At 40.9% G+C, this 23,695-nt stretch overlaps 1 protein-coding gene across 2 annotated transcripts in view; it reads left to right on the forward strand.

Moving 5' to 3' along the window:
* prr16 (proline rich 16) overlaps positions 1-23,695 on the forward strand; it is a 66,001-nt gene that overhangs the window by 5,046 nt on the left and 37,260 nt on the right. For both annotated transcript variants that reach the window (XM_062025545.1, XM_062025546.1), the window contains exon 2: positions 13,283-14,328. In XM_062025545.1, coding sequence (XP_061881529.1) covers positions 13,283-14,131 — 849 coding nt within the window. In that variant the 3' untranslated portion in view covers positions 14,132-14,328. The remainder of the gene's footprint in view (positions 1-13,282; positions 14,329-23,695) is intronic.

Consider the following 23,695-nt stretch of genomic DNA (forward strand, 5'->3'; position numbering starts at 1 on the left):
TATTTTCAAACTATAGAAATGATTTCAATGGTTATTATCTGCACTTTTGAGTGACATACGAAGCTCTGCTTCATGCAGACCGGGCACGAACAGAGTGGACGGGGCTTGTTTTCAGAGCAAAAAAGCCTGATAGCGGAGGCAGAGTTATACAGCAATGTTCTGCAGAACAGTGATATTGTATCGAATACGTGGATGTTTTTTTACCCTTTGCGTTTATGTTTCGACCTGTTTGTTGCTCTTGCTCGATTATAAAAGATGTTGATCAAGGAGGGAGGTGGTCCGCAGGAGCGCAACGCATATTCTCAATACTCAGTGGTAATAATTTATATTGTAAATCCCACATTCCGTTTTTGAGGTGGTCTGTTTTGTTTTTTACTGAAAAAGACACTCGGATGTACATAAGAATACAGAATGTGGGACTTACAATATTAACTATGAACAATAAAACACTGAATATTTAAAATATATGAACGTTGTTCCTCTAATGCAGACCACTTTCTTGATCGACATCTTCTATAATCAAACAAGAACAACACATATGCAACAAACACGGCGAAAAACAAAGGCCACAGGATAAAAAACATCCACTTATTCGATATGATATCACTGTTCCGATAGTCACCGTATTGTGTTAATCTATTAATGACCAAACTTTGCAATAGTTTGTGTCTGCAGACCCAAGGCTGCACGTTTAGGCCCGCACTTGTGGACCCGCACATTCAGACCCCTTATGGCAGGGGTGTCCAAACTTTTTCCACTGAGGGCCGCACACAGAACAATTAAAAGCATGTGGGGGCCATTTTGATATTTTTCATTTTCAAACCTAACAAAATATTTTGATTTTTTTTTTTAATTTTACCTTTAGGGGTCCCAGGGACCATAAATGGTCTCAGTCATTAAAATTTTAAAAATAAGTCAAATATGTATTATTATTTTTTATTTAACGCTTACAGTAAATCTCTATATTACTTACTCTATATTTCTGTCAAAAACAACTTTGTTTTTTATAGTAAAACTGAAATGTGCAGTATTTAGTAATTACAGTCCTAAAAGATCAATAATGCAGGACAACATTGATTTTAATTATTTATCATTTTTGAGTCATCACAGTGAAAAGATAAATAAAATACCACTAAATATATTTGGGATCCAAAACGTGCCCCACTCATAAAGTGATACATTTTTTTTATTTTTTATTTTTTTTAACTTTCAACACTTAAGTTACGAGATCAACTTCAGATATATCTTGTCGATTTTACGTTTGAACTATTATTTTGTTTGTTTTGCTCTGTTGTCAAAGAAAACGTTGATGTTTTTAAAAGGCAACTACACAATATATGCAATATTTACCACATAAAACATTTTAAAGTGAACTATTTGAAGTAATTGGAGCCCTGAAAACAATTCATTATAACATGGATTTATTGTCATTATTATTTTTTTGAGCAATGGCAAAAAAAAAGAAAAAGAAAGAAAGACAAAAGAAAAAGAAAAAAACAGCCTGCATGGCAGCTTTGTGTCAACATTGCAACTTTTTCTCGTTAGATTTCACCTCATTCCACTTTTTTTAATGTTCTTTTTTATTTTTTGCAATAGCATTTCCAGAATGTGTGGCAGGCTGGTAAACAATTAGCTGCGGGCCGCAAATGGCCCACGGGCCGCACTTTGGACACCCCTGCCTTATGGTTTTCCGACAGTGCCACCTACTGGTTGACTGTGAAATTGCAACTGCACATTCGCACTCCACATGGCAAAATCCAAATAAAATATCACAATGTAATTGTTTGTAGCACTTGAAACACCTTTTAAAGCTGTTGTACTAAATAACTATTTTAAATGTTCTATTGCATGGGGTTATATTGATTAAACAGCCATAAATAGCCTACAATGAAATAGATTAAATGAAATGGTTTTAAATGTTTTATTGCACAAGCTGAACTTTTCACAAAACAGCCTTTATGGCAATGCTCCTTCCATCCTCAACTGCCTTTCCAGCCTCCTCCGGAACTCGTCCACTTCACTGAAAACAGACAAAATGATAACTAGTACTGATATAGAAAAACGATCAATGGTCCTACTTTTCTCCTCTTACCTTTGATGGACAACAGGCCCTGTTAGGAAGACCTGCTCTGCCTCCTACCATTAAATGCAATTCACTGCACAAATGCCATATAAAAAGACCTAAAGAGATTTTTAAGCAATTAAATGTATTTTGATCAATACAAAAACAATTAACACACTATTTATTTTGGCTTTAATAATTCTGTAGCACGCGCACGGTTATGCTCACTTCTGGAAAAATAACTTGGCAGATGAATTTCACATCATCAGTGTATTCCACTGTTGGAGTTGTGGCGAGGAGTGACTTCAGATGGTCTTCTGTTCTTCTTCGCTGTCTATGTAAACAGCGACCTGCTTCATCGCTGCCCACTTGGACAGCTTGCCACCAAGTATACTCTAAGAAAAATGGTTGGGAAGTTAATGATTTAGACTCTAGTGTGTGTTCCCTGAAATAGTGACTATAAATGGCAGTTCAATTAAATACATGTATATCGTAACACTGGAAAAAAGCCAGTTAGTTTGGTGGTGTGTGTAATACTATTTCTGAGAATAATTCTATCAAAGGGTTGTTGTGGCAGAGTGCCTTTTAATCATTTAGCAGTAGTGATGAGAAAATGTAAAAAAATGTGTAAACTACCATCAAATACTGCTCAGCTCCTTGTGAATGCACATTGAAGTCCACCAGGGCCTTTTTTTTAGCCTTTAAACCACTGGCTGCTTGAAGGTGGGGTGGAAGTTGAGTCATGAGACGACGCTGTTTAGGCACTCTGTACACAGGTGGCAGTTGTGGCCTCGGCAGTTCAAACCGCTTACCATGACTTAAAACAAGCAAATGATGACATTTAAAATAGTTAAATAATTGGTGCACAATTGACATGTATACACTTTCCTGTTTGAAGCAGCTATACATAGCATTACAGGTTGATATTCTACTAATCTGGTCATTTATTTTGATCCTCCTAAACCACAATTTAAGAGGCAAGTACTGGAATCACTTGCTGATCACATATCAAGTGTTTATTATTAACATAGATCTGAACATATTTTAGGATTGTCATACCTTTTATTTTGAAACACCCCCATTAATGTAGCTGGGATAGTCCCCGAGAGGGACAAGCGCTAGAAAATGGATGGATTAAAATAAGGCACCAACCACTCCCTGATGCATGTCCATCTGAAAACATTTGCCAGTGGTGAGAAGAATTCTTATCTCGTGATTTTTTTTCTCTTAAAATGAATAGTATGTTGCGACATATACACCAACTGTATGATGCCACATTTATTCTTTAACATTTTTTGTATTAACTTACCTCATGGAAAGCAAACCCCTACCTTGTCACAATGGAAAAAGCATACAATAACAGGGGAAATAGAATACAAGGCAATTTTATTGATCAATATAAAAAACCCAAAACCAGTGAAGTTGGCATGTTGTGTAAATTGTAAATAAAAACAGAATACAATGATTTGCAAATCCTTTTCAACCTATATTCAATTGAATAGACTGCAAAAACAAGATACTTAACGTTCAAACTGTAAAACTTTATTTTTTGCAAAAATTAGCTCATTTGGAATTTGATGCCTGCAACATGTTTCAAAAAAGCTGGCACAAGTGGCAAAAAAGACAGAGAAAGTTGAGGAATGCTCATCAAACAGTTATTTGGAACATCCCACAGGTGAACAGGCTAATTGGGAACAGGTGGGTGCCATGATTGGGTAAAAAAGCAGCTTCCATGAAATGCTCAGTCATTCACAAACAAGGATGGGGGCGAGGGTCACCACTTTGTGAACAAATGCGTGAGCAAATTGTCGAACAGTTTAAGAACAACATTTCTCAACGGGCTATGGCAAGGAATTTAGGGATTTCACCATCTACAGTCCGTAATATCATCAAAAGGTTCAGAGAATCTGGAGACATCACTGCACGTAAGCAGCTAAGCCCGTGACCTTCGATCCCTCAGACGGCTCTGCATCAAAAACCGACATCAGTGTGTAAAGGATATCACCACATGGGCTCAGTAACACTTCAGAATACTATTGTCAGTAACTACAGTTGGTCGCTATATCTGTAAGTGCAAGTTAAAACTTTTCTATGCAAAACCAAAGCCATTTATCAACAACACCCAGAAACACGGCCGGCTTTGCTGGTCCCGAGCTGATCTAAGATGGACTGATGCAAAGTGGAAAAGTGTTCTGTGGTCTGACGAGTCCACATTTCAAATTGTTTTTGGAAACTGTGGACGTTGTGTCCTCCGTACCAGAAAGGAAAAGAACCATCTGGGTTGTTATTGGCGCAAAGTTAAAAAGTCAGCTTCTGTGATGGTATGGGGGTGTATTAGTGCCCAAAGCATGGGTAACTTACACATCTGTGAATGCACCAATAATGCTGAAAGGTACATACAGGTTTTGGAGCAACATATGTTGCCATCCAAGCAGTGTTTTTTTCATGGACGCCCCTGCTTATTTCATCAAGACAATGCCAAGCCACATGTAACAACAGCGTGGCTTCATAGTAAAAGAGTGCGGGTACTAGACTGGCCTGCCTGTAGTCCAGACCTGTCTTCCATTGAAAATGTGTGGCGCAATATGAAGCCTAAAATACCACAACGGAGACCCCGGACTGTTGAACAACTTAAGCTGTACATCAAGCAAGAATGGGAAAGAATTCCACCTGAAAAGCTTCAAAAATTGGTCTCCTCAGTTCCCAAACGTTTACTGAGTGTTGTTAAAAGGAAAGGCCATGTAACACAGTGGTAAAAATGCCCCTGTGCCACCTTTTTTGCAATGTGTTGCTGCCATTAAACTTTAAGTTAATGATTATTTGCAAAAAAAAATTAAGTTTCTCAGTTCGAACATTAAATATCCTGTCTTTGCAGTCTATTCAATTGAATAGACTGCAAACTAGGACTCTTGCTTGTGGACCTCCATTCAGCTTTATGTAGATTTTGCAGTTGGTGCTCCAAGTTCCCTGAATTTTTCCTCCGTTTCCTCAAGTCGCATGCTTTCTTGGCGGTTTTCAGAGGTGCTCGTTCATGTCCACATTTGTGCCCTTCAGCTTTTTTGCCTGTGTCCGCAATGCCATTTTGGATTTCTTGTTGGCGAGCTTAACGTGGTGACTGGCGTTGTGTTGTTGCCTCTTCTATTCCTCCCTCAATGAATGCATCCAAACCCGTCTTCTTCATTACGTTTACCTGAACATCATTATTCAGCACCATCTGTTGATCACATTGTGTATCACAGTCAGTTTAGCTGCATATCATGACGCAGAAACCGTATGTCACTCAAAAGTGCAGGTTTTAACCATTGGAATCCTTTCTATAGTTGAAAATATCCAGCGGGCCGCATTGCCATGTTAATTATGTCGTGTTATGCCAAGGTAGCCCAGTTAACTGCCTTTGTATGGTGTTTTGCAAGACCCGTGTCACGTGACTTCAAACTTGACACCGCATTGACTGGTTCTGAGATAGGCTTGATTGCTTTAGTCCTTAATTTGCTGGAAGTGAGTCTTGCTTTTTTGAACCAGCAAATTTTTCAACACTGAATTTTTTTACATATAATTTTTATACACAGAAATTTTCAACACTGAATTTTTATACACTGAATTTCCTTGCACACTGAATTGTAAAACACAGAATTTTTTCTTCTATGAAATTGGCAGCATAATTCGATGTAAAAAAAATTCAGTTCACAAAATTCAAACGCAAAAAAATTCAGCTTTCGTAATAAAGACACAAATTAACCTCCATAGTATGCAGCTTCACGTTTGTAAAACAACCATGTGAAAGACATACTGTGGTTGTGGAGAAGATGTTCATCTGTTTCAAAAGTGTCATATTAATGGCATCCATCAAGCATGAGAAGACATCTAAGACGATTACAGAAACGAATAAAATCAGGTTGATCTGTCCAATGCATGATTAAAAAGAGAAAGAACAGTGGGGAAACTTCACGCGGTGGTCTGGATCTCCTCTAATAATTATAAGGTCTTGGCCACAAAAAGTGAAAGCAACTCTCTCCAGATATAAATGTTGAGACACTGCAAAAGCTTGGGGAGATTATGCCACGGTAAATGTGTGATCTGGCAGTGTTAAAGCACTATTCCTATCAATTGGATAACTGTGTATGTAATTCAGTACCATTTTAACAAACTGCATTCTGTGTGACTATTCCCATTGATGTTGAAAAAGTATTGAAAAGCAACGAAAACAATTTATACTGCTTTGTATTCCTACTAAGGATGAGACACTTGTTGTTGGGCTTTTGTTTGCCTCTCTGGTGCACATTCATTGTTGCCATTGCAATTGAAGCTTAGTGGAGTGTAATTCCTTTCCATATTCGTGTGTGTGTGTGTGTGTGTGTGTGTGTGTGTGTGTGTGTGTGTGTGTGTGTGTGTGTGTGTGTGTGTGTGTGTGTGTGTGTGTGTGTGTGTGTGTGTGTGTGTGTGTGTGTGTGTGTGTGTGTGTGTGTGTGTGTGTGTGTGTGTGTGTGTGAGCGCGTGTGTGTGTGTGTGTGTGAGCGCGCGTGTGTGTATTTGCCCATAACCAATCTCTCACACTATTTTGTCCTTTTCTTCAGCAACACAATATCATCTGCAATGATAGTTCCTCAGTGTTTACTGCTCGCTAGACTACAAATGTGTCCAAATAATTTGTTCTCTATAAATCGTTCTCTTCTTGCCCCAATTTCCTCATGTTTGACACTGGATTCTGCCACAATGCATTTATCCCGTGTCCTCTTCCACCTTGACATACTTTGTACATTACAGTCGCTAAAAGTATTTGCTCTGGCATTTTATCATGTTATGCTTATAGGACTAATATCTGATGTTATTTGGAATGCCCTCTCTTTTTTTTCGACTGCCATGGCAACAACAGCAACTAAAAAAGTGATGTCGATCTTCCCCTACAGTATTCGGAGCCAAATTAGAATTATTCCGTCTTGGAAAAAGTTTTTTAAATCTTATCTGATTTGCATGATATTTACATTGAGTATGTAGAGTCAAAAACTGTCAAACATCAGTATGCAGTATGCATCTGAATCCAATTATACATTTAGCAGCAATCTAAACTGGTTGTAGGAAATCCCATCGAAATGTTTATATCCCCATGAGAACCCACGTCCTCTGCTGTAGACATTTGTTTATGGTCGATTTCTTTTGTTGAGAGTTGAAAACTTCCTCAAATCACTGCAGAGAAACCTCGTTCTCAGGAGGTTATCTGTCAAATCGTATCTAGTTTGAAGCGAATTGGGTTTTCCTGTGTACGCTAGATTTGGTGCATTTGTTTAACATGTTAATTTGATTGAACAAGGACAATTCCTGGTGCTTGGTAAAGGTAATGGTTTAGTTGACATAAATTATATTAAGAAACATAATTTGTTTACATTTTTACAATTCTACAAGCCTAAAATAGGAGCGGTAAGAAAGTTTATATGCTTACACATAAGAACACAGTGAATAACAACATTGTAAATAATACTGAATAACACAGTAAATACAAAAAAGTAAAGTACAGTGGCAAGGTGTGGCACAGTGCAAATCGCAGTCTTTACTGTCTACATGTATGTGTGACTACTACCTCCATGACTAGAGGTGTGTGTGAGTGTGCATTGGGGGCCATCCCCCAATGCAATGGAATAGACAGCTTTTCCCCAGAGCTGTAAAATCCATATTTTACAGCTCTGGGGAAAAGCTGTCTATTCCTGGTGGTTTTGGTCCTAATGCTCTTGTATCGTCCCCAAGAAGGGAGCAGTACAAATAGTCTGTTGACCAGGTGCGATCTGATGCTGTCCGTCAGGAATTTGATCTACTGGTTTGAATCGTTAAAGTAGGTCAAAGGCGCCATGGAGAAAAAAAGACTCAGTCAGGTCACAGAAAAGAGAGCTGAACGGAAATGGTGCAAATCAAAGCTCCAAGTTGATAATGAGATTAACAAAGAAAAGTTAAGTGTGTTCAACCAGACTTTGCATAAAATAACCACCATAACAACTCTCGTGTCCGGTTTGCTACCGTAAACAGATTAACGAACTCTCCAGTTTCACATCTCTTAAAACTCATCTTAACATCTAGTTGCAATGAGTTTGCAATATTATTTAATGATAAAGTATCATGCATTAAAAATGCAATAATTTCCAGAAAACAAATAGCTGCTCTGGAGCCAGCTAGACGACTATACTGTTGCTGGCACATTTCACACCTGTCACTGACCAAACAGTTGGAAGAGATGATTCGCAGTCTTAGTCACCCACTAGATTTCTAAAGTCTGTGCCATGCAGTTTGTTACCACAATTTGCTCATCTCACATCTAACATCTCACTTCAGTCTGGAACATTTCCAAAGGCCCTAAGTACTGATCATGAAGCTCCTTCTTAAGTATTGATTCCACAGTACTGAACAACTGTAAGCTCATAACAAACCATTTTTGGGTAAAGTCCTACAAAAATTTGGATACTTACAGCTTAGTGACTTTCTCTTGTCTAAACAATGTTTTTGATACTTTTTAATTAGGCTTTGGGTCCCACCACAGTACTAAGACAGCTGTGATCATGGTGACAAAAGATATCTGCCGGAACACAGAAGCAGGCAAAGTTTCAGTTGTAGTTCTGCAGGACTTTGGAGCTGCTTTTCACACAGTTGATCATTATATTTTATTACAGAGGTTAGAAAACTGGGTGGGAATCTCCGGTGCTTCTCCAAACTGGTTTAAATCCTATCGCGAGCACAGGACGTACTGTAACTGTGTCTTACACTAAATGGCTAAGACTTGTTGGGTTCCTCACTGGTCAATTCTGGGACCCTTATTGTTCAATTTGTAGGTGAGGGATCAGACAAAGAGCAGCTCGAAGACTTCTATGGAAATACAACAACCGAGACTCAGTTTCAACAACTGAGACTCAGTTTTCCCTCGCCCGGACGTGGGTCCCCCCTACAATGGGCTCACCACTCATGGGAGGGGCCATAGAGGTCGGGTGCAATGTGAGCTGGGCAGCAGCCGAAGGCAGGGCACTTGCCGGTCCGATCCTCGGCTACATAAGCTAGCTTTTGGGACGTGGAATGTCACCTCGCTGGGGGGGAAGGAGCCTGATCTAGTGCGCAAGGTGGAGAAGTTCCGGCTGGATATCGTCGGACTCACTTTGACGCACAGCAAGGGCTCTGGAACAAGTTCTCTCGAAGGGGCTGGACTCTCTTCCACACTGGCGTTGCACGCAGTGAGAGGTGACAGGCTGGGGTAGCAATTTTTGTTGCCCCGCGGCTCAAAGCCTGCACGTTGGAGTTCAACCTGGTGGACGAGAGGGTAGCTTCCCTCCGCCTTCGGGTGGGGGGACGGTTCTTGACTGTTGTTTGTGCTTACGCACCAAACAGCAGTTCAGAGTACCCACCCTTTTTGGATACACTCGAGGGAGTATTGGAAAGTGCTCCCCCGGGTGATTCCCTTGTCCTACAGGGGGACTTCAACGCTAATGTTGGCAACGACAGTATAACCTGGAGATGCGTGATTGGGAAGACTGGCCGCCCGGATCTGAACCCGAGTGGTGTTTTGTTATTGGACTTTTGCGCTCGTCACAGATTATCCATATCAAACGCCATGTTCACACATAAGGGTGGCGATATGTGCACTTGGCACCAGGACACCCTAGGCCGCAGTTCCATGATCGACTTTGTAGTTGTGTCATCGGATTTGCGGCCTCATGTTTTGGACACTCGGGTGAAAAGGGGGGTGGAGCTTTGGTGATGGTGGGGGAGGATGCTGGACAGACCTGGCATGCCCAAACGCATTGTGAGGTCTGCTGGGAACGTCTAGCAGAGTCTCCTGTCAGAGAGAGTTTCAATTCCCACCGCGGAAAGAACTTTGAACAAGTCACGAGGGAGGTGTTGGACATTGAGTCGATTTTACCTCGGATTCAGGAGGAACAGTGCGGTTTTCGTCCTGGTCGTGGTACTGTGGCCTAGCGCTATACTCTCGGCAGGGTCCTTGAGGGTGCATGGGAGTTTGCCCAACCAGTCTACATGTGCTTTGTGGACTTGGAGAAGGCATTCGACCGTGTCCCTCGGGAAGTCCTGTGGGGAGTGCTCAGAGAGTATGGGGTATCGGACTGTCTGGTTGTGGTGGTCCGCTCCCTGTACGATCAGTGTCAGAGCTTGGGCCGCATTGCCGGCAGTAAGTCGGACACGTTTCCAGTGAGGGTTGGACTCCGCCAAGGCTGCCCTTTGTCACAGATTCTGTTCATAACTTTTATGGACAGAATTTCTAGGCGCAGTCAGGATGTTGAGGGGATCCGGTTTGGTGGCTGCAGGATTAGGTCTTTGCTTTTTGCAGATGATGTGGTCCTGATGGCTTCATCTGGCCAAGATCTTTAGCTCTCACTGGATCGGTTCGCAGCTGAGTGTGAAGCGACTGGGATGAAAATCAGCACCTCCAAGTACGAGTCCGTGGTTCTCGCCCGGAAAAGGGTGGAGTGCCATCTCCGGGTTGGGGAGGAGACCCTGCCCAAAGTGGAGGAGTTCAAGTACCTCGGAGTCTTGTTCACGAGTGAGGGAAGAGTGGATCGTGAGATCGACAGGCGGATCGGTGCGGCGTCTTCAGTAATGCGGACGCTGTATCGATCCGTTGTGGTGAAGAAGGAGCTGAGCCAGAAGGCAAAGCTCTCAATTTACCGGTCGATCTACGTTCCCATCCTCACCTATGGTCATGAGCTTTGGGTTATGACCGAAAGGACAAGATCACGGGTACAAGCGGTCGAAATGAGTTTCCTGCGCCAGGTGGCGGGGCTCTTCCTTAAAGATATGGTGAGAAGCTCTGCCATCCGAGAGGAGCTCAAAGTAAAGCCGCTGCTCCTCTACATTGAGAGGAGCCAGATGAGGTGGTTCGGGCATCTGGTCAGGATGCCACCCAAACGCCTCCCTAGACCCAGGACACGTTGGGAAAACCATGTCTCCCGGCTGGCCTGGGAACGCCTCGGGATCCCCCGGGAAGAGTTGGACAAAGTGGCTGGGGAGAGGGAAGTCTGAGCTTCCCTGCTTAGGTTGCTGCCCCCGCGACCCAACCTCGGATAAGCGGAAGAAGCTGAATAGATGGATGGATTATATATATATATATATATATATATATATATATATATATATATATATATATATATATATATATATATATATATATATATATATATATATATATATATATATATACAGTACAGGCCAAAAGTTTGGACACACCTTCTCATTTAATGCGTTTTATTTATTTTCATGACTATTTACATTGTAGAGATTGTCACTGAAGGCATTAAAACTATGAATGAACACATATGGAGTTATGTACTTAACAAAAAAAAAGGTGAAAAAACTGAAAACATGTGTTGCATTCTAGTTTCTTCAAAATAGCCACCCTTTGCTCTGATTACTGCAGCACACTCTTGGTATTCTCTAGATGAGCCTCAAGCACACCTGTGAAGTGAAAACCATTTCAGGTGACTACCTCTTGAAGCTCATCTAGAGAATGCCAAGAGTGTGCAAAGCAGTATTCAGAGAAAAGGGTGGCTAATTTGAATAAACTAGAATACATAACATGTTTTCAGTTATTTCACCTTCTTTTGTTAAGTACATAACATTCATAGTTCACAATCTACAATGTAAATAGTCATGAAAATAAAGAAAACGCATTGGCTGAGAAGGTGTGTCCAAACTTTTGGCTTGTACTGTATATATATATATATATATATATATATATATATATATACATAAATTTGGCCGCCAAAAAAAGACTATGATCACAATAAACAGCGCTGCCAAACCGGATGTTGGAGCGTAGTCAGCATGTCTGCGATGTGGACGTAGCTTTTATATATCCGAAATGTACTTGCGGACAGCGATCTACAAAATGTGAAATGATTAAGAGGACAGTGGCGGCTTTTAAGGAGAGAAAGTCCAACTGGAGCAGCAGTGTGCACAATTCTCAATGCGGCTAACTTTACATCGGGGACATTGAGGGACATAAGTAGAGTCTAGTTGTCCAGGGTGTACCCCGCCTACCGCCCGAATGCAGCTGAGATAGGCTCCAGCACCCCCGCGACCCCAAAAGGGACAATGCAGTAGAAAAAATGGATGGATGGATGAAGTAGAGTCTATAAACACAAGTACAATGTATAACACCAGAAAAAGATGCTAGATTTGTTGCTAGTTGTTTTTGATAAAGAAAAAAATCACTAAAAGTCTATAGACACTTGAAAAATTCTCAACAATGTACATTGTACAATAAGCAGCAACAACTGAAAATATAGCAAAACAATATAATATCAAATATTTCTAATACTAAATAATATCACAGATTTGTCTTTAAACATATGTATACATTTATTTAAAGCCTTTTTAAAGAAAATCTTATCATAATAGCAAATTATGCCAATTATAGAATGATGTCATGATGACCACGCCTCACTGCCACAGATATCTTAGCAATCTAGGGGAAACCTTGTGATGTTCCTTGTCCTTGAGTTTCAAAGCACTTCATAATTACCAAAGTCTGAGCAACCGTCCGGCAGTCATTAAGGCAAGCGAAACATCATATAACTAATTAATAAATACGACATGTGGCTCAGATCCCACATCAGGGCAAGAAAAAACTCAACCCAGTGGGAACACGAAAACATTTTGGAAGGGACCGCAGATGTAAGGACCCCCCGTTATAATTAACAATGAAGTAAATAAACCATATGCTTGTACTGTTTTTTTTAAAACTGGCTCATATTAGGACTCTGCTTGACTTTTTTACTCAATCCGTTCCTTAATTGTACTCCGCATATACAGTAGACATGTCACATGTCAACATTTTAGTTAGTGTTTAGTGGTACCTGAAGTGAAGAACATTTCAGATCTAGTATTACTCCTGAATCCAAGTTGAGGTGCAGATAACATTTACTTCTCTGGGTGATGCTGCACGGGATGTTGCAGTCCATCACTCAGGTGCCAGGTTGGCAGGCTCAAGGCCGTTGCCGTAAATTGCTGAGATATAGCTTTTCTCCCCACGACACTGGTGTCAGTGTGATATCTCAATCGATTTTTAATCTCTTGAATCGGCCTCCTCGATCAAAGTGTAGCTATCTAAATTTCATACGGCAAGCTTTTTCAATGAATTGATTAGGAGGAGTTGCTACAGGACACTGGTGTTTAATATTTATCACTATTTCCCACAGCTGAGGTTTATCATTCTGTCGTTCCTCTTGCCACCAGGTCGTCCACGATATCGACACGCTGACGTGCGACCTGCAGCTAGAGGAGGACGGCCTGACGGACAGCTCCAAGACAGATACCCTCAACTCTAGCTCCAGTTCTACCGCCACCACCACCACCACAGCATCCAGCCTGGAGAAGATTAGACTTTTCACAGACGACTGCCTCTTCAAACCTGTCCCGCTGCCTGCCATCAATTCCGGGGTGCTGACCGTTCACAAGAAGGCACACCCGCCCTTGCCGCCGCCCAGACTTACATCTGTGAGAGTCGAGGATCACAACGGGAGGAGTCTGCCTCACCCCACGTTAGTGTTGTCAGGGAATCTATCCAAAGCTAACGGATCGCTACTGAAGAACGGTGGTGTTTTCCCATTGAAGCCAAACCGGGAGTTATTCTCCCCAACTTCATGTTTTATTACTAATGACGGCGGCATACCGGAATCGGGCCTGGTGCCCACACTTCCCAGACCCATGCCTCTGCTCCGCCATGAACAGAACAAATGCCCCAAGGCCCGCAGCAGGGAGCCCCGTGAGCGGGTGCGTTTCAGCGAAAAGGTCCAGTACCACGGCTATTGTCCGGACTGTGACCTCCAGTATGACGTAGATGACTCAGAGCTGCACTTGCAGGCCGAGCTGAACGACATGAGGCTCAGCCCTGTCCACTGCTGCTCGTCTTCCTGCTCCCCTCTTCCTCATGAACTGCAGAATGGCGGCCTCTCTGTCTGCCACAGTTATCCGCCGAAGGCAAACACACCTTCTCCTCCTCCTCTACCTTGTGTACCTCCTCACTCGGCTTCCCTCAAACCTCAGAAAACCATCCTGCGTAAATCGACCTCGACCACAGTTTGACGACAAGCCCCCCATGTTTTATAAAACTTGAACACACCTGAATCATCCATAGTGTTTTCTACTTAGCCAGCGCCCTCTTCTCCAGTCCAATTTTTCGGATTATTCATACAGAGAGAGGCCATACAATGGGAAACAAAAGGAGGCAGAGTGGCATCACCATGGGCTCCGAGATATAGTCGACAAATTTTCACAAAGCGGTGAGTGTTTGTATAAATGTTTGTCAGGACAGGGGACAAAAAGGGCAATTGCAAATGTGCACCAATGCATGTTTGCCGCGTGTAAGTTGCTTATGGATATTATTAACATGTGCCTTTTTTTGTGGTTTCTGTTTGATTGGCAACACTAAATTGGCCCTAGTGTGTGAATGTTAGTGTGAATGTTGTCTATCTATCTGTGTTGGTCCTGTGATGAGGTGGCGACTTGTCCAGGGTGTACCCCGCCGTCCGCCCGAATGCAGCTGAGATAGGCTCCAGCACCCCCAGCGACCCCGAAAGGGACAAGCGGTAGAAAATGGATGACTGAATGTGGAATGCTAAGTTAAAGTTAAAGTACCAATGATTGTCACACACACACTAGGTGTGGTGAAATTTTTCCTCTGCATTTGACCCATCCCATGATTCACCACCTGGGAGGTGAGGGGAGTAGTGGGCAGCAGCGGTGGCCGTACCCGGGAATCAATTTTGGTGATTTAACCCCCAATTCCAACCCTTGATGCTGAGTGCCAAGCAGGGAGGAAATGGTTCCCATTTTTATAGTTTTTGGTATGACTCGGCCGAGGTTTGAACTCACAACCTACCGATCTCAGGGCGGACACTCTAACCACTAGGCCACTGAGTAGAATGTGGTTTGTGTAATACATATATCTTTAAAGTTTTATCATTATTAGACAAATGTTTAATGATTTTTGGAAGTTTATGCAAAGTTGTTTTGCTTGATGATGACCATGTTTTTCAACCAATTTTGCTTGAATCTTACCAACATGTGCTTATCAGTACCTTTCAGGCGCATCCGCATTTGGATGGTACTGTATTTGGCAAAAAAAAGCCTAAAGTGGTACTGTGACCGTCTTTTTTTAACTCGTTGAGATATTTCAGGTCTGTTGGACTTTTGGGGAGTGATACCAGCGCCACCATGTGTATTTGACAGGAAAATGGCACAGGCAGGCAACACCGTAGGAGTGCATGTTTTGACATATTTTCACCTGTTTGTGGGCAAGAGTAGAAGAGTTTGCTTAGACGAATACAGACACACTGTAACAGTAGTCTGGTGTTTGTGAAGCAGCGATAGTGAAATATAAAGAGGTGTTAATATTTTAAGAGAGAGTGGGCTGACAGCGCTCAAACTAAATTGTATCCCTGTCTGTACGGAGGCTCCTGCTACTAACGAGTTGAGGGAAGTTACATCAGAGAGCCACTGATTAATTCATGCTTTGGAGGAACCCCAGGAAAATCAGCTTCCTTTATATTTCGCAGCTTACCCTTTATTGACACATGCATAATTAGCCAACAGACCGCAGTCTCCCGTTGCAAATAATCCTCGAAAATGTGAATATCTAATGAAAGCACTCAAGCAGTCTCACCTTTTACCTCAACCACTTCTGCAATCTTGAGTCGGGTATCGTACGATATCAACAGAGACCCTGTGCTCATATAATTACGGAACGTTTAAAGATCGGTATCGGTTCAAAATTGCTGCTCAGAAACACATCTGACTTTTGACCCAAGCTACCTTTGTCAAGCTCGTTTTAACTAGCGCTTGCTCCAAAGAGCTTATTTTACTTAAGAATATCATATGTAATCCTCACTACCTAGCCTAGTCACTGGAGTGGTACAACAATCAGTCGATGTTGTCGACAAGAATCGCTAATGAAATCTATTTGTCGATAAGAGTATTTGTCCTCATAACCCAGGTTTTTCCATGATGCACAACACAGAACAATGGCTGTGGCCAGTCACTTCAACAATACCACCAGCGAAAATAATCAAATGTGTAGTAACATTTCACCCTGAACATTTCAAAAACTTGCTAAAATTGTTTTAGAGAGGACTCCGCTTTTTATGGCGGTAGCTCTTTTAGGCGAAAACATTTCAAGCAGTGGCATGTCGGACAAAATATTTAGCTTGTTAGCTAGCTACTGTGTAAAAAAAAGTTTAACTTTAATTTTAGCCAAAGTCCACCAGCTGAACTTTATCTAATTGCCCGTGTGCATCTTTCTAGAATTAAGAAACATTGCTTCGATGATGATTATTTACTTTAATGGCATATTTGAGTTTCAATTTATATTATTTTGCAGTCCAAAGAAAATCAGAGGTACAATTATTGGCTTTCTACGGATTGCTTTTAAATGGACAAATGTTTAATAGGTGATTTTATCTTTGTTGCAGCCTTTCACACGTAACATTTAGTGACGCGTTAACGTTAGCCAAGCTCTCGGTGAGTAACATGTTTAGCTCCTCCTAATATTTGATAATGATACTTAACCTCTTAAGGCCCAAGCTGTTTGTTTACATGCTTTTTTTATTTCTCTTTGCTATTTGGGCTTATTGGACCCTATTTAGAATAAAAACTAAAAATCATCTTTTGATATGATGTACTTAGTCCATAAGTACACAAACATGTGTAGTGACATGCAAATTTTTATTTTTACACTTTTTTTTCAAAATTCCATTGTATGTTATACTCTTCTGACACCTCCAGATAGCAGTATAAGTGTCCATATGTCGGCATAAGACCCCAATTCATTAGTGCACACAATTTTGGAAATAAGAGCTAAAAGATGCTGTCCACGCATGTGGCCACTAAGGCCTTTAGATACTAAGAAATGCAGTTTATTTGCTGTAATGGAGGTGATTATTTTTAACTTAGGGGAGTGTCTCCCCACTGTGTATGGAGTAGGGGTGCAGGATTAATCGAAATCGAATGAACATTGAGGTTTTAATTAGTGCGGTAAATAACTGCAAGAGGTTGACTTAGACTTACACAAACTTTATTGATCCACAAGGGAAATTGTTCCACACAGTAGCTCAGTTACAAAGGATTGAAGGGGTAAAGATGGAAAGGATAATGCAGGTATAAAGTAGACTAAAAATGTACCATAGTAGCAATTTAAAATATAACATATATGTAATATTTACATAGTATATATACAATAAATAATATATACTGATATATTATATTATTATATTATATTATATTTTATATAATATATACACTATATAACAAATCCCAATTACCATGTACAATATTACAGTATATGAAACAGCTGCAGCAAAAAAAGGGAAGCATAAAAGAGAGGTAAATAGAGGGGTTTTTTTCCCTACGCCATCACCGGCATTTGAGTGACAGATATGTTCGCCAATCAGAACTGTTGAGCCTCGCGTTTGTTCATCCCTCGCTTCAAACAGGAAGAAAGTCGTCCTACTTTATGCATCGCTCTTAGCACCTGAGCGCATTCATTTAGCTGTAGAATTGACTCAACAGAGTGACTCCCTTTTTACTCATTCACAATCTTTGTCTCGGTACACATACAGTACAGAGAGCCTCGCGACCCGCCAGTGAGAAGTTTAGGAGGAAAAAAATAAGATTATTAAGCCAAATGTTCCATTGTGGAAATATTTCAGCTTCAAATTGGATGGGCAATATGAGCCCATTAACACGGACAGACGAGCAAAAATGCCATGATCACATGATAGCAATAAACAAAAAGACAACGTCCAACCTAATTTTTCCAACTGGGGGAAAAAATGCACTTTATGATGTTCAATATCTATGTAGGTTCATTTTTTGCTTGCAGAAATGAGTCCATTTGATTTTTTGTTTGTTTATTTATTTAGGATGATAAAATGATTTACATTCCAATTACAGTACAATTGTAGACAATTCCACAGAACTGAGAAATGAAATTGAATTAAAAATTAATATTTGCATTAATAATATAATATTATGATTACACTACATTGTAAACACTGTATAGTTTTTATCGATTATTTCTTCAGTTAAAGGGCATTACGTGGACAAAAGCTCTAAATCTGTTGAATATTTTTTGAAGTAAATTATTGCATATTGTTCTATTGTGGGGCACCTTGAGACAAGAGATATTGACTGACAGTCTAAAAGTATCATGTCTTCCTTTACTCGTTATTATCGCAATTGTATGCTTTTATGTATAAAATGTAAAAATCGCAATAGCAATTTTGGAGAGAAAAATCGCAATTAGTTTTTTTTTTTTTTCAAAATCCTGCAGCCCTAGTATGGAGATACACAATTAGCTGCTAGCTTGTCAACCGAGGGACTCAAGCTAAATACAATATTAGTCGGAGGGGATTGGTGTTTGTGATTGCCATTAAAAGGCATTAATCGGCAATGGTGATCACATACTTTTTCATTACTATAGTGATCGGTGGCCATGCGATCGGGTCATTCCTAGCTCATGCAGACCAATTAAACCAATGTTTTAATTTTTTCAAGGTACCAAGCCCTTGGAACATGGTCCAGTTAGTGTCAGTAGGGTCTTTTGCTTTTTTTTGTACACTCCGTTGTTTTATTGGTTGGGTACTCGCTCTCGCCTAGTACCCGACTTAGCGAGGTAAACAAAAACATTTGCCTCAAAGATGGTGATCACAGCCCACAAAGCATTGCTCGGTCACATGTCCTTTCAAGCCCTACATGTAAAGGCAGGGCATTGTACCGAAATATGGGAACAACCACTATTTATTAAGTATTTAAGTAGTCTTGTTTTTTTTTTGACTCCTGTAGATTTTATTGCATTTACAGTAACATAAGTGTAACTGACACCTAGTTTATTTGATAACGAGAAAAGTGATAGCAAACGGCATGAGAGGTTAATATTAGCTGCTCTTTAGTAGAATAGAATAGAATAGAAAGTACTTTATTGATCCCGGGGGAAATTCAGCACCACAGTTCGTTCACAATAAACACTTAGGTATTTTTTACATGTGAATTATATAAATACAGTCTATTATACATTCAAGTGCAGTCAAAAAGGAACATATGCATTATACAGTCTGATGGCTGGACTTCCTGTGTCGTTCCGTGTTGCATTTTGGGAGTCTGACCCTTCAACTGAACGTGCTCATTCTCTCCGCCAGGTCCGAGTGTAGTGGGTGCGAGTCGTCCCCCCATAATACCCAGAGGTGGGTAGAATAGCCAAAAAGTCTCAGACACTTTTGATTTAATTAAATCAACTGTCACGGTCGAGATGTGTTGGCAAGGTCAGGTGGACCCAAATGCAGGGTAGCAAGGACACAGCAACAGTGGAGTGCTGCTAACAAAGGTTTATTCAAAAGTACTGGAGCAATGCTGGATCCCAAATAACAAAACAAAGAGAAAAGCTATGAGTATGAATGATACCACTAGCTTAAATACATGACTAATCAGACAACCTAATACACCTGGATTAGACACAAAAAGGAAAGAGAGAGCTGATTGGAGGAAGGTGCAACTCAAGACACAAACAAGCACATGGGGCACAAACCAGACACAGGTCATGACAACAAACTACACATCTAAGGTCACCATATACCATGAACCTAACACAACTTATAAAAACCTGTCAGTTTGTATAAATGACATATTTAAAAGGTAAATGCCAATGCATGGTAAACATATTCCAACTTATCCTGGCTCCGAGTCACAATCGCATACCAATCTGACCTTTTGATATTGCAGTCTTGTGTTGAATATTGTTCAGAGACATGTCAGTCTGTAGGGCCATTTTATTAGCTTTCATATTAAACAGAGCTGATGTGCCTGTGTGTGAACCGTGTGTGTGCAAGTGACATTCTAAATTGTGTGTGTGTGTGTGTGTGTGTGTGTGTGTGTGTGTGTGTGTGTGTGTGTGTGTGTGTGTGTGTGTGTGTGTGTGTGTGTGTGTGTGTGTGTGTGTGTGTGTGTGTGTGTGTGTGTGTGTGTGTGTGTGTGCGTGAAATCCACATGTCCACAAGGCCAACTTGGGGAGACAGCATCCCCTGGAGTGGGCTGAGAATAGTAGCACCTTTCTGGCGATGATGCCCTTAATTAGCTGCATTAGTCTACAGGAGATAACGCACACTGCCTCACACGACCTTTGTGCTGACATCAGCCTCCACTAAGCTACCGCCGCTGCACGTTTTTGTATCCTAAATAAGGGAAAACTGAAGTAATTTGGGATGGAGAGCAGAAATATGGGGCAGTTGTGTCCTTTTAGGAGCGTGTTACATAAACAATTTTCTCCGTGGATCATTGTTATTCATGTTTTTTTTCTCTCCTGTTGTCTTGTACGTCCATCTGTTTGCATAATTATGCGAAAAACGCTCGACTGGTTGTAATGAAATGAAATGAAATGATGCAATGTGGCAGGTACACACGGAATACACATCCAGGAATTTGGCCTACTACTGTATCTTGTTATTGTTGTCAGCTGCACGTTTGTGTATCTTAATAGAGGAATGACTAGGGTTCTAAATCTATTGCATCAGAACCATACGCTGTATCAACAAATATCAACACCATAACTGATAACATGTTTAAAGTGCTAGCAATGCTTCTGTGGCGATGAAAACAAACATGGTGTAGATGCTTTAAATTCCACAGGGTGGTGTAAAAATGGGGTCTCTGTTTTCTATTTTGGCCAAGTTTTGGCTGAGCTACTTCCTCTCACGATAAACATGCCAAGCTAGAAGTGGAATTTAAGAAATAAGAGCGCTGCAAAGGAAATAGAAACCAAAACACATCAAAACATAAGTCAAGTGGAACATGACATTTGGTTTAATTTTATTCCTACAACCCGCCACGGTGTCCATAAAAAACAAAACGCGGACCCCAAATGGGGGACCTTTTTAGTTTTGTGTAATATTAATGTAGATTATTTGTTGTATTTCCCCAATTAAATAATGGTGCTTAATTAAGATAATATACAGCTAAAGTATCAATCAAATTGTATTTATATTGACCTTAATTACAAGTGCCTCAAAGGGCTTCACAAACCACGACATCCTCGGATCTGAACTTGCATCCGGGCAAGAAAAAAACTCAACCCAGTGGGAACAATTAGAAACTTTGGGAGGGACTGCAGATGTGGGAACCATTCCCCCTTGGGTGACCGGTGCAATGGATGCCGAGTGGGTACAGTTCATGATGTGAGAGCCCAGTCCAGTGCAGTCCATAACGAGGTCGGCAGAGGAATCCTCTTGCATTTAGACACGTTGGCAGCGCAGACACGTCACCAACTCGTGTATGAGGAGTGGTCCACCCTGGGTCCCGACTTGGAACAGCTGAAGTCTCATCCGTGGAAACTGATCGATAGCCACCTGATAATCTCTCCATGCAGGAGAGGGGGGCAGAGCAGAAAAGAGAGGTCAACAGATCAACTGTTCTAAAAAGGGGTCTATTTAAAGGCTAGGGTATATAAATTAGTTTTAAGATGGGACTTAAAGGCCTACTGAAACCCACTACTACCGACCACACAGTCTGATAGTTTATATATCAATGATGAAATCTTAACATTGCAACACATGCCAATACGGCCGGGTTAACTTATAAAGTGCAATTTTAAATTTCCCGCTAAACTTCCGGTTGAAAATGTCTATGTATGATGACGTAAGCGTGTGACGTCACTAGCTAAACGGACGTATTAGTACACCATTGAATCCAATACAAAATAGCTCTGTTTTCATCTCAAAATTCCACAGTATTCTGGACATCTGTGTTGGTGAATCTTTTGCAATTTGTTTAATGAACAATTAAGACTGCAAAGAAGAAAGTTGTAGGTGGGATCGGTGCATTAGTGGCTGGCTGTAGCAACACAACCAGGAGGACTTTGACTTGGATAGCAGACCCGCTAGCCGACGCTAGCCGCCGACCGCACGGATGATCGGGTGAAGTCCTTCGTCCTTCCGTCGATCGCTGGAACGCAGGTGATCACGGGTGTTGATGAGCATATGAGGGCTGGCTGGCGTAGGTGGACCGCTAATGTTTTTGTCATAGCTCTGTGAGGTCCCTTTGCTAAGTTAGCTTCAATGGCGTCGTTAGCAACAGCATTTTTAAGCTTCGCCAAGCTGGAAAGCATTAACCGTGTATTTACATGTCCAGGGTTTAATAATATTGTTGATTTTCTGTCTATCCTTCCAGTCAGGGGTTTATTTCTTTTGTTTCTATCTGCATTTGAGCCCGATGCTATCACGTTAGGTCCGTAGCTAAAGTGTTTCGCTGATGTATTGTCGTGGAGATAAAAATCGCTGTGAATGTCCATTTCGCGTTCTCGACTCTCATTTTCAAGAGGATATAGTATCCGAGGTGGTTTAAAATACAAATCCGTGATCCACAATAGAAAAAGGAGAAATTGTGGAATCCAATGGACCCTTGTACCTAAGTTACGGTCAGAGCGAAAAAAGATACGTCCTGCACTGCAATGTAATCCTTCACTCTCACGTTCCTCATCCACAAATCTTTCATCCGCGCTCAAATTAATGGGGTAATCGTCGCTTTCTCGGTCCGAATCTCTCTGGCTGCATTTTAAACAATAGGGAAATGTGAGCAGCCCTCCGGCTTGTGACGTCATGCTACTTCCGGTAGGGGCAAGGCTTTTTTTTATCAGCGACCAAAAGTTGCGAACTTTATCGTCGTTGTTCTCTACTAAATCTTTTCAGCAAAAATATGGCAATATCGCGAAATGATCAAGTATGACACATAGAATGGATCTGCTATCCCCGTTTAAATAAAACAAATTCATTTCAGTAGGCCTTTAAAAGCTTCTACTGAGGTAGCATCTTTAACTGTTGCCGGTAGGGCATTCCAGAGTACTGTAGTCCGTCCAGAAAAAGCTCTAAGCCCGTAGACTTTTTTGGGCTCTGAGAATCACTAATAAGCTGAAGTTCTTAGAACGCAGATTTCTGGCCGGGACATATGGTACTATTAGGGCTGTCAAAGCCTTAACTCCTTTTTGACCCTTGGCCTGTTCCGTAGCTTGAGGAAATGTAATAGCGTCCAATTACTGTGGAGACACAAGCTCTAAAATAGCGAGCAGAAATGCACAAAGACAGCGGGACATTATAGAAATCTCAGGTCCTAAGCTATGGCAAGTCGATTTTATCAATTAAATTTTATCTTCAATGGCCGTGAGACAACAACATTGGAGCGAACTCTGCTGCGCGCTTTGCCACTTGTAGAGAGGAGAAGCTTCACGTCTATCCATGTTCACATTACAGTTAAGGGTATGATAACCATACTTGCCAACCTTGAGACCTCCAATATCGGGAGGTGGGGGGTTGGGGGGGCGGGGGGCGTGGTTATTTACCGCTAGAATTCACCAACTCGAGTATTTCATATATATTTCATATATATATATATATATATATATATATTATATATTATATATATATATATATATATATTATATATATATATATATATATATATAATTTCATATATATATATGTATGAAATACTTGACTTTCAGTGAATTGTAGCTATATATATATATTTATTTTATTTACATAAAAGAAATACTTGAATTATCTATCCATTAGATGGCAGTATTGTCCTGTTTAACTTCTCTGTTCATGACTG

The sequence above is a fragment of the Entelurus aequoreus genome, linkage group LG17 (assembly GCF_033978785.1).
Source record: "Entelurus aequoreus isolate RoL-2023_Sb linkage group LG17, RoL_Eaeq_v1.1, whole genome shotgun sequence".
In the NCBI taxonomy this organism is placed as follows: Eukaryota; Metazoa; Chordata; class Actinopteri; order Syngnathiformes; family Syngnathidae; genus Entelurus; species Entelurus aequoreus.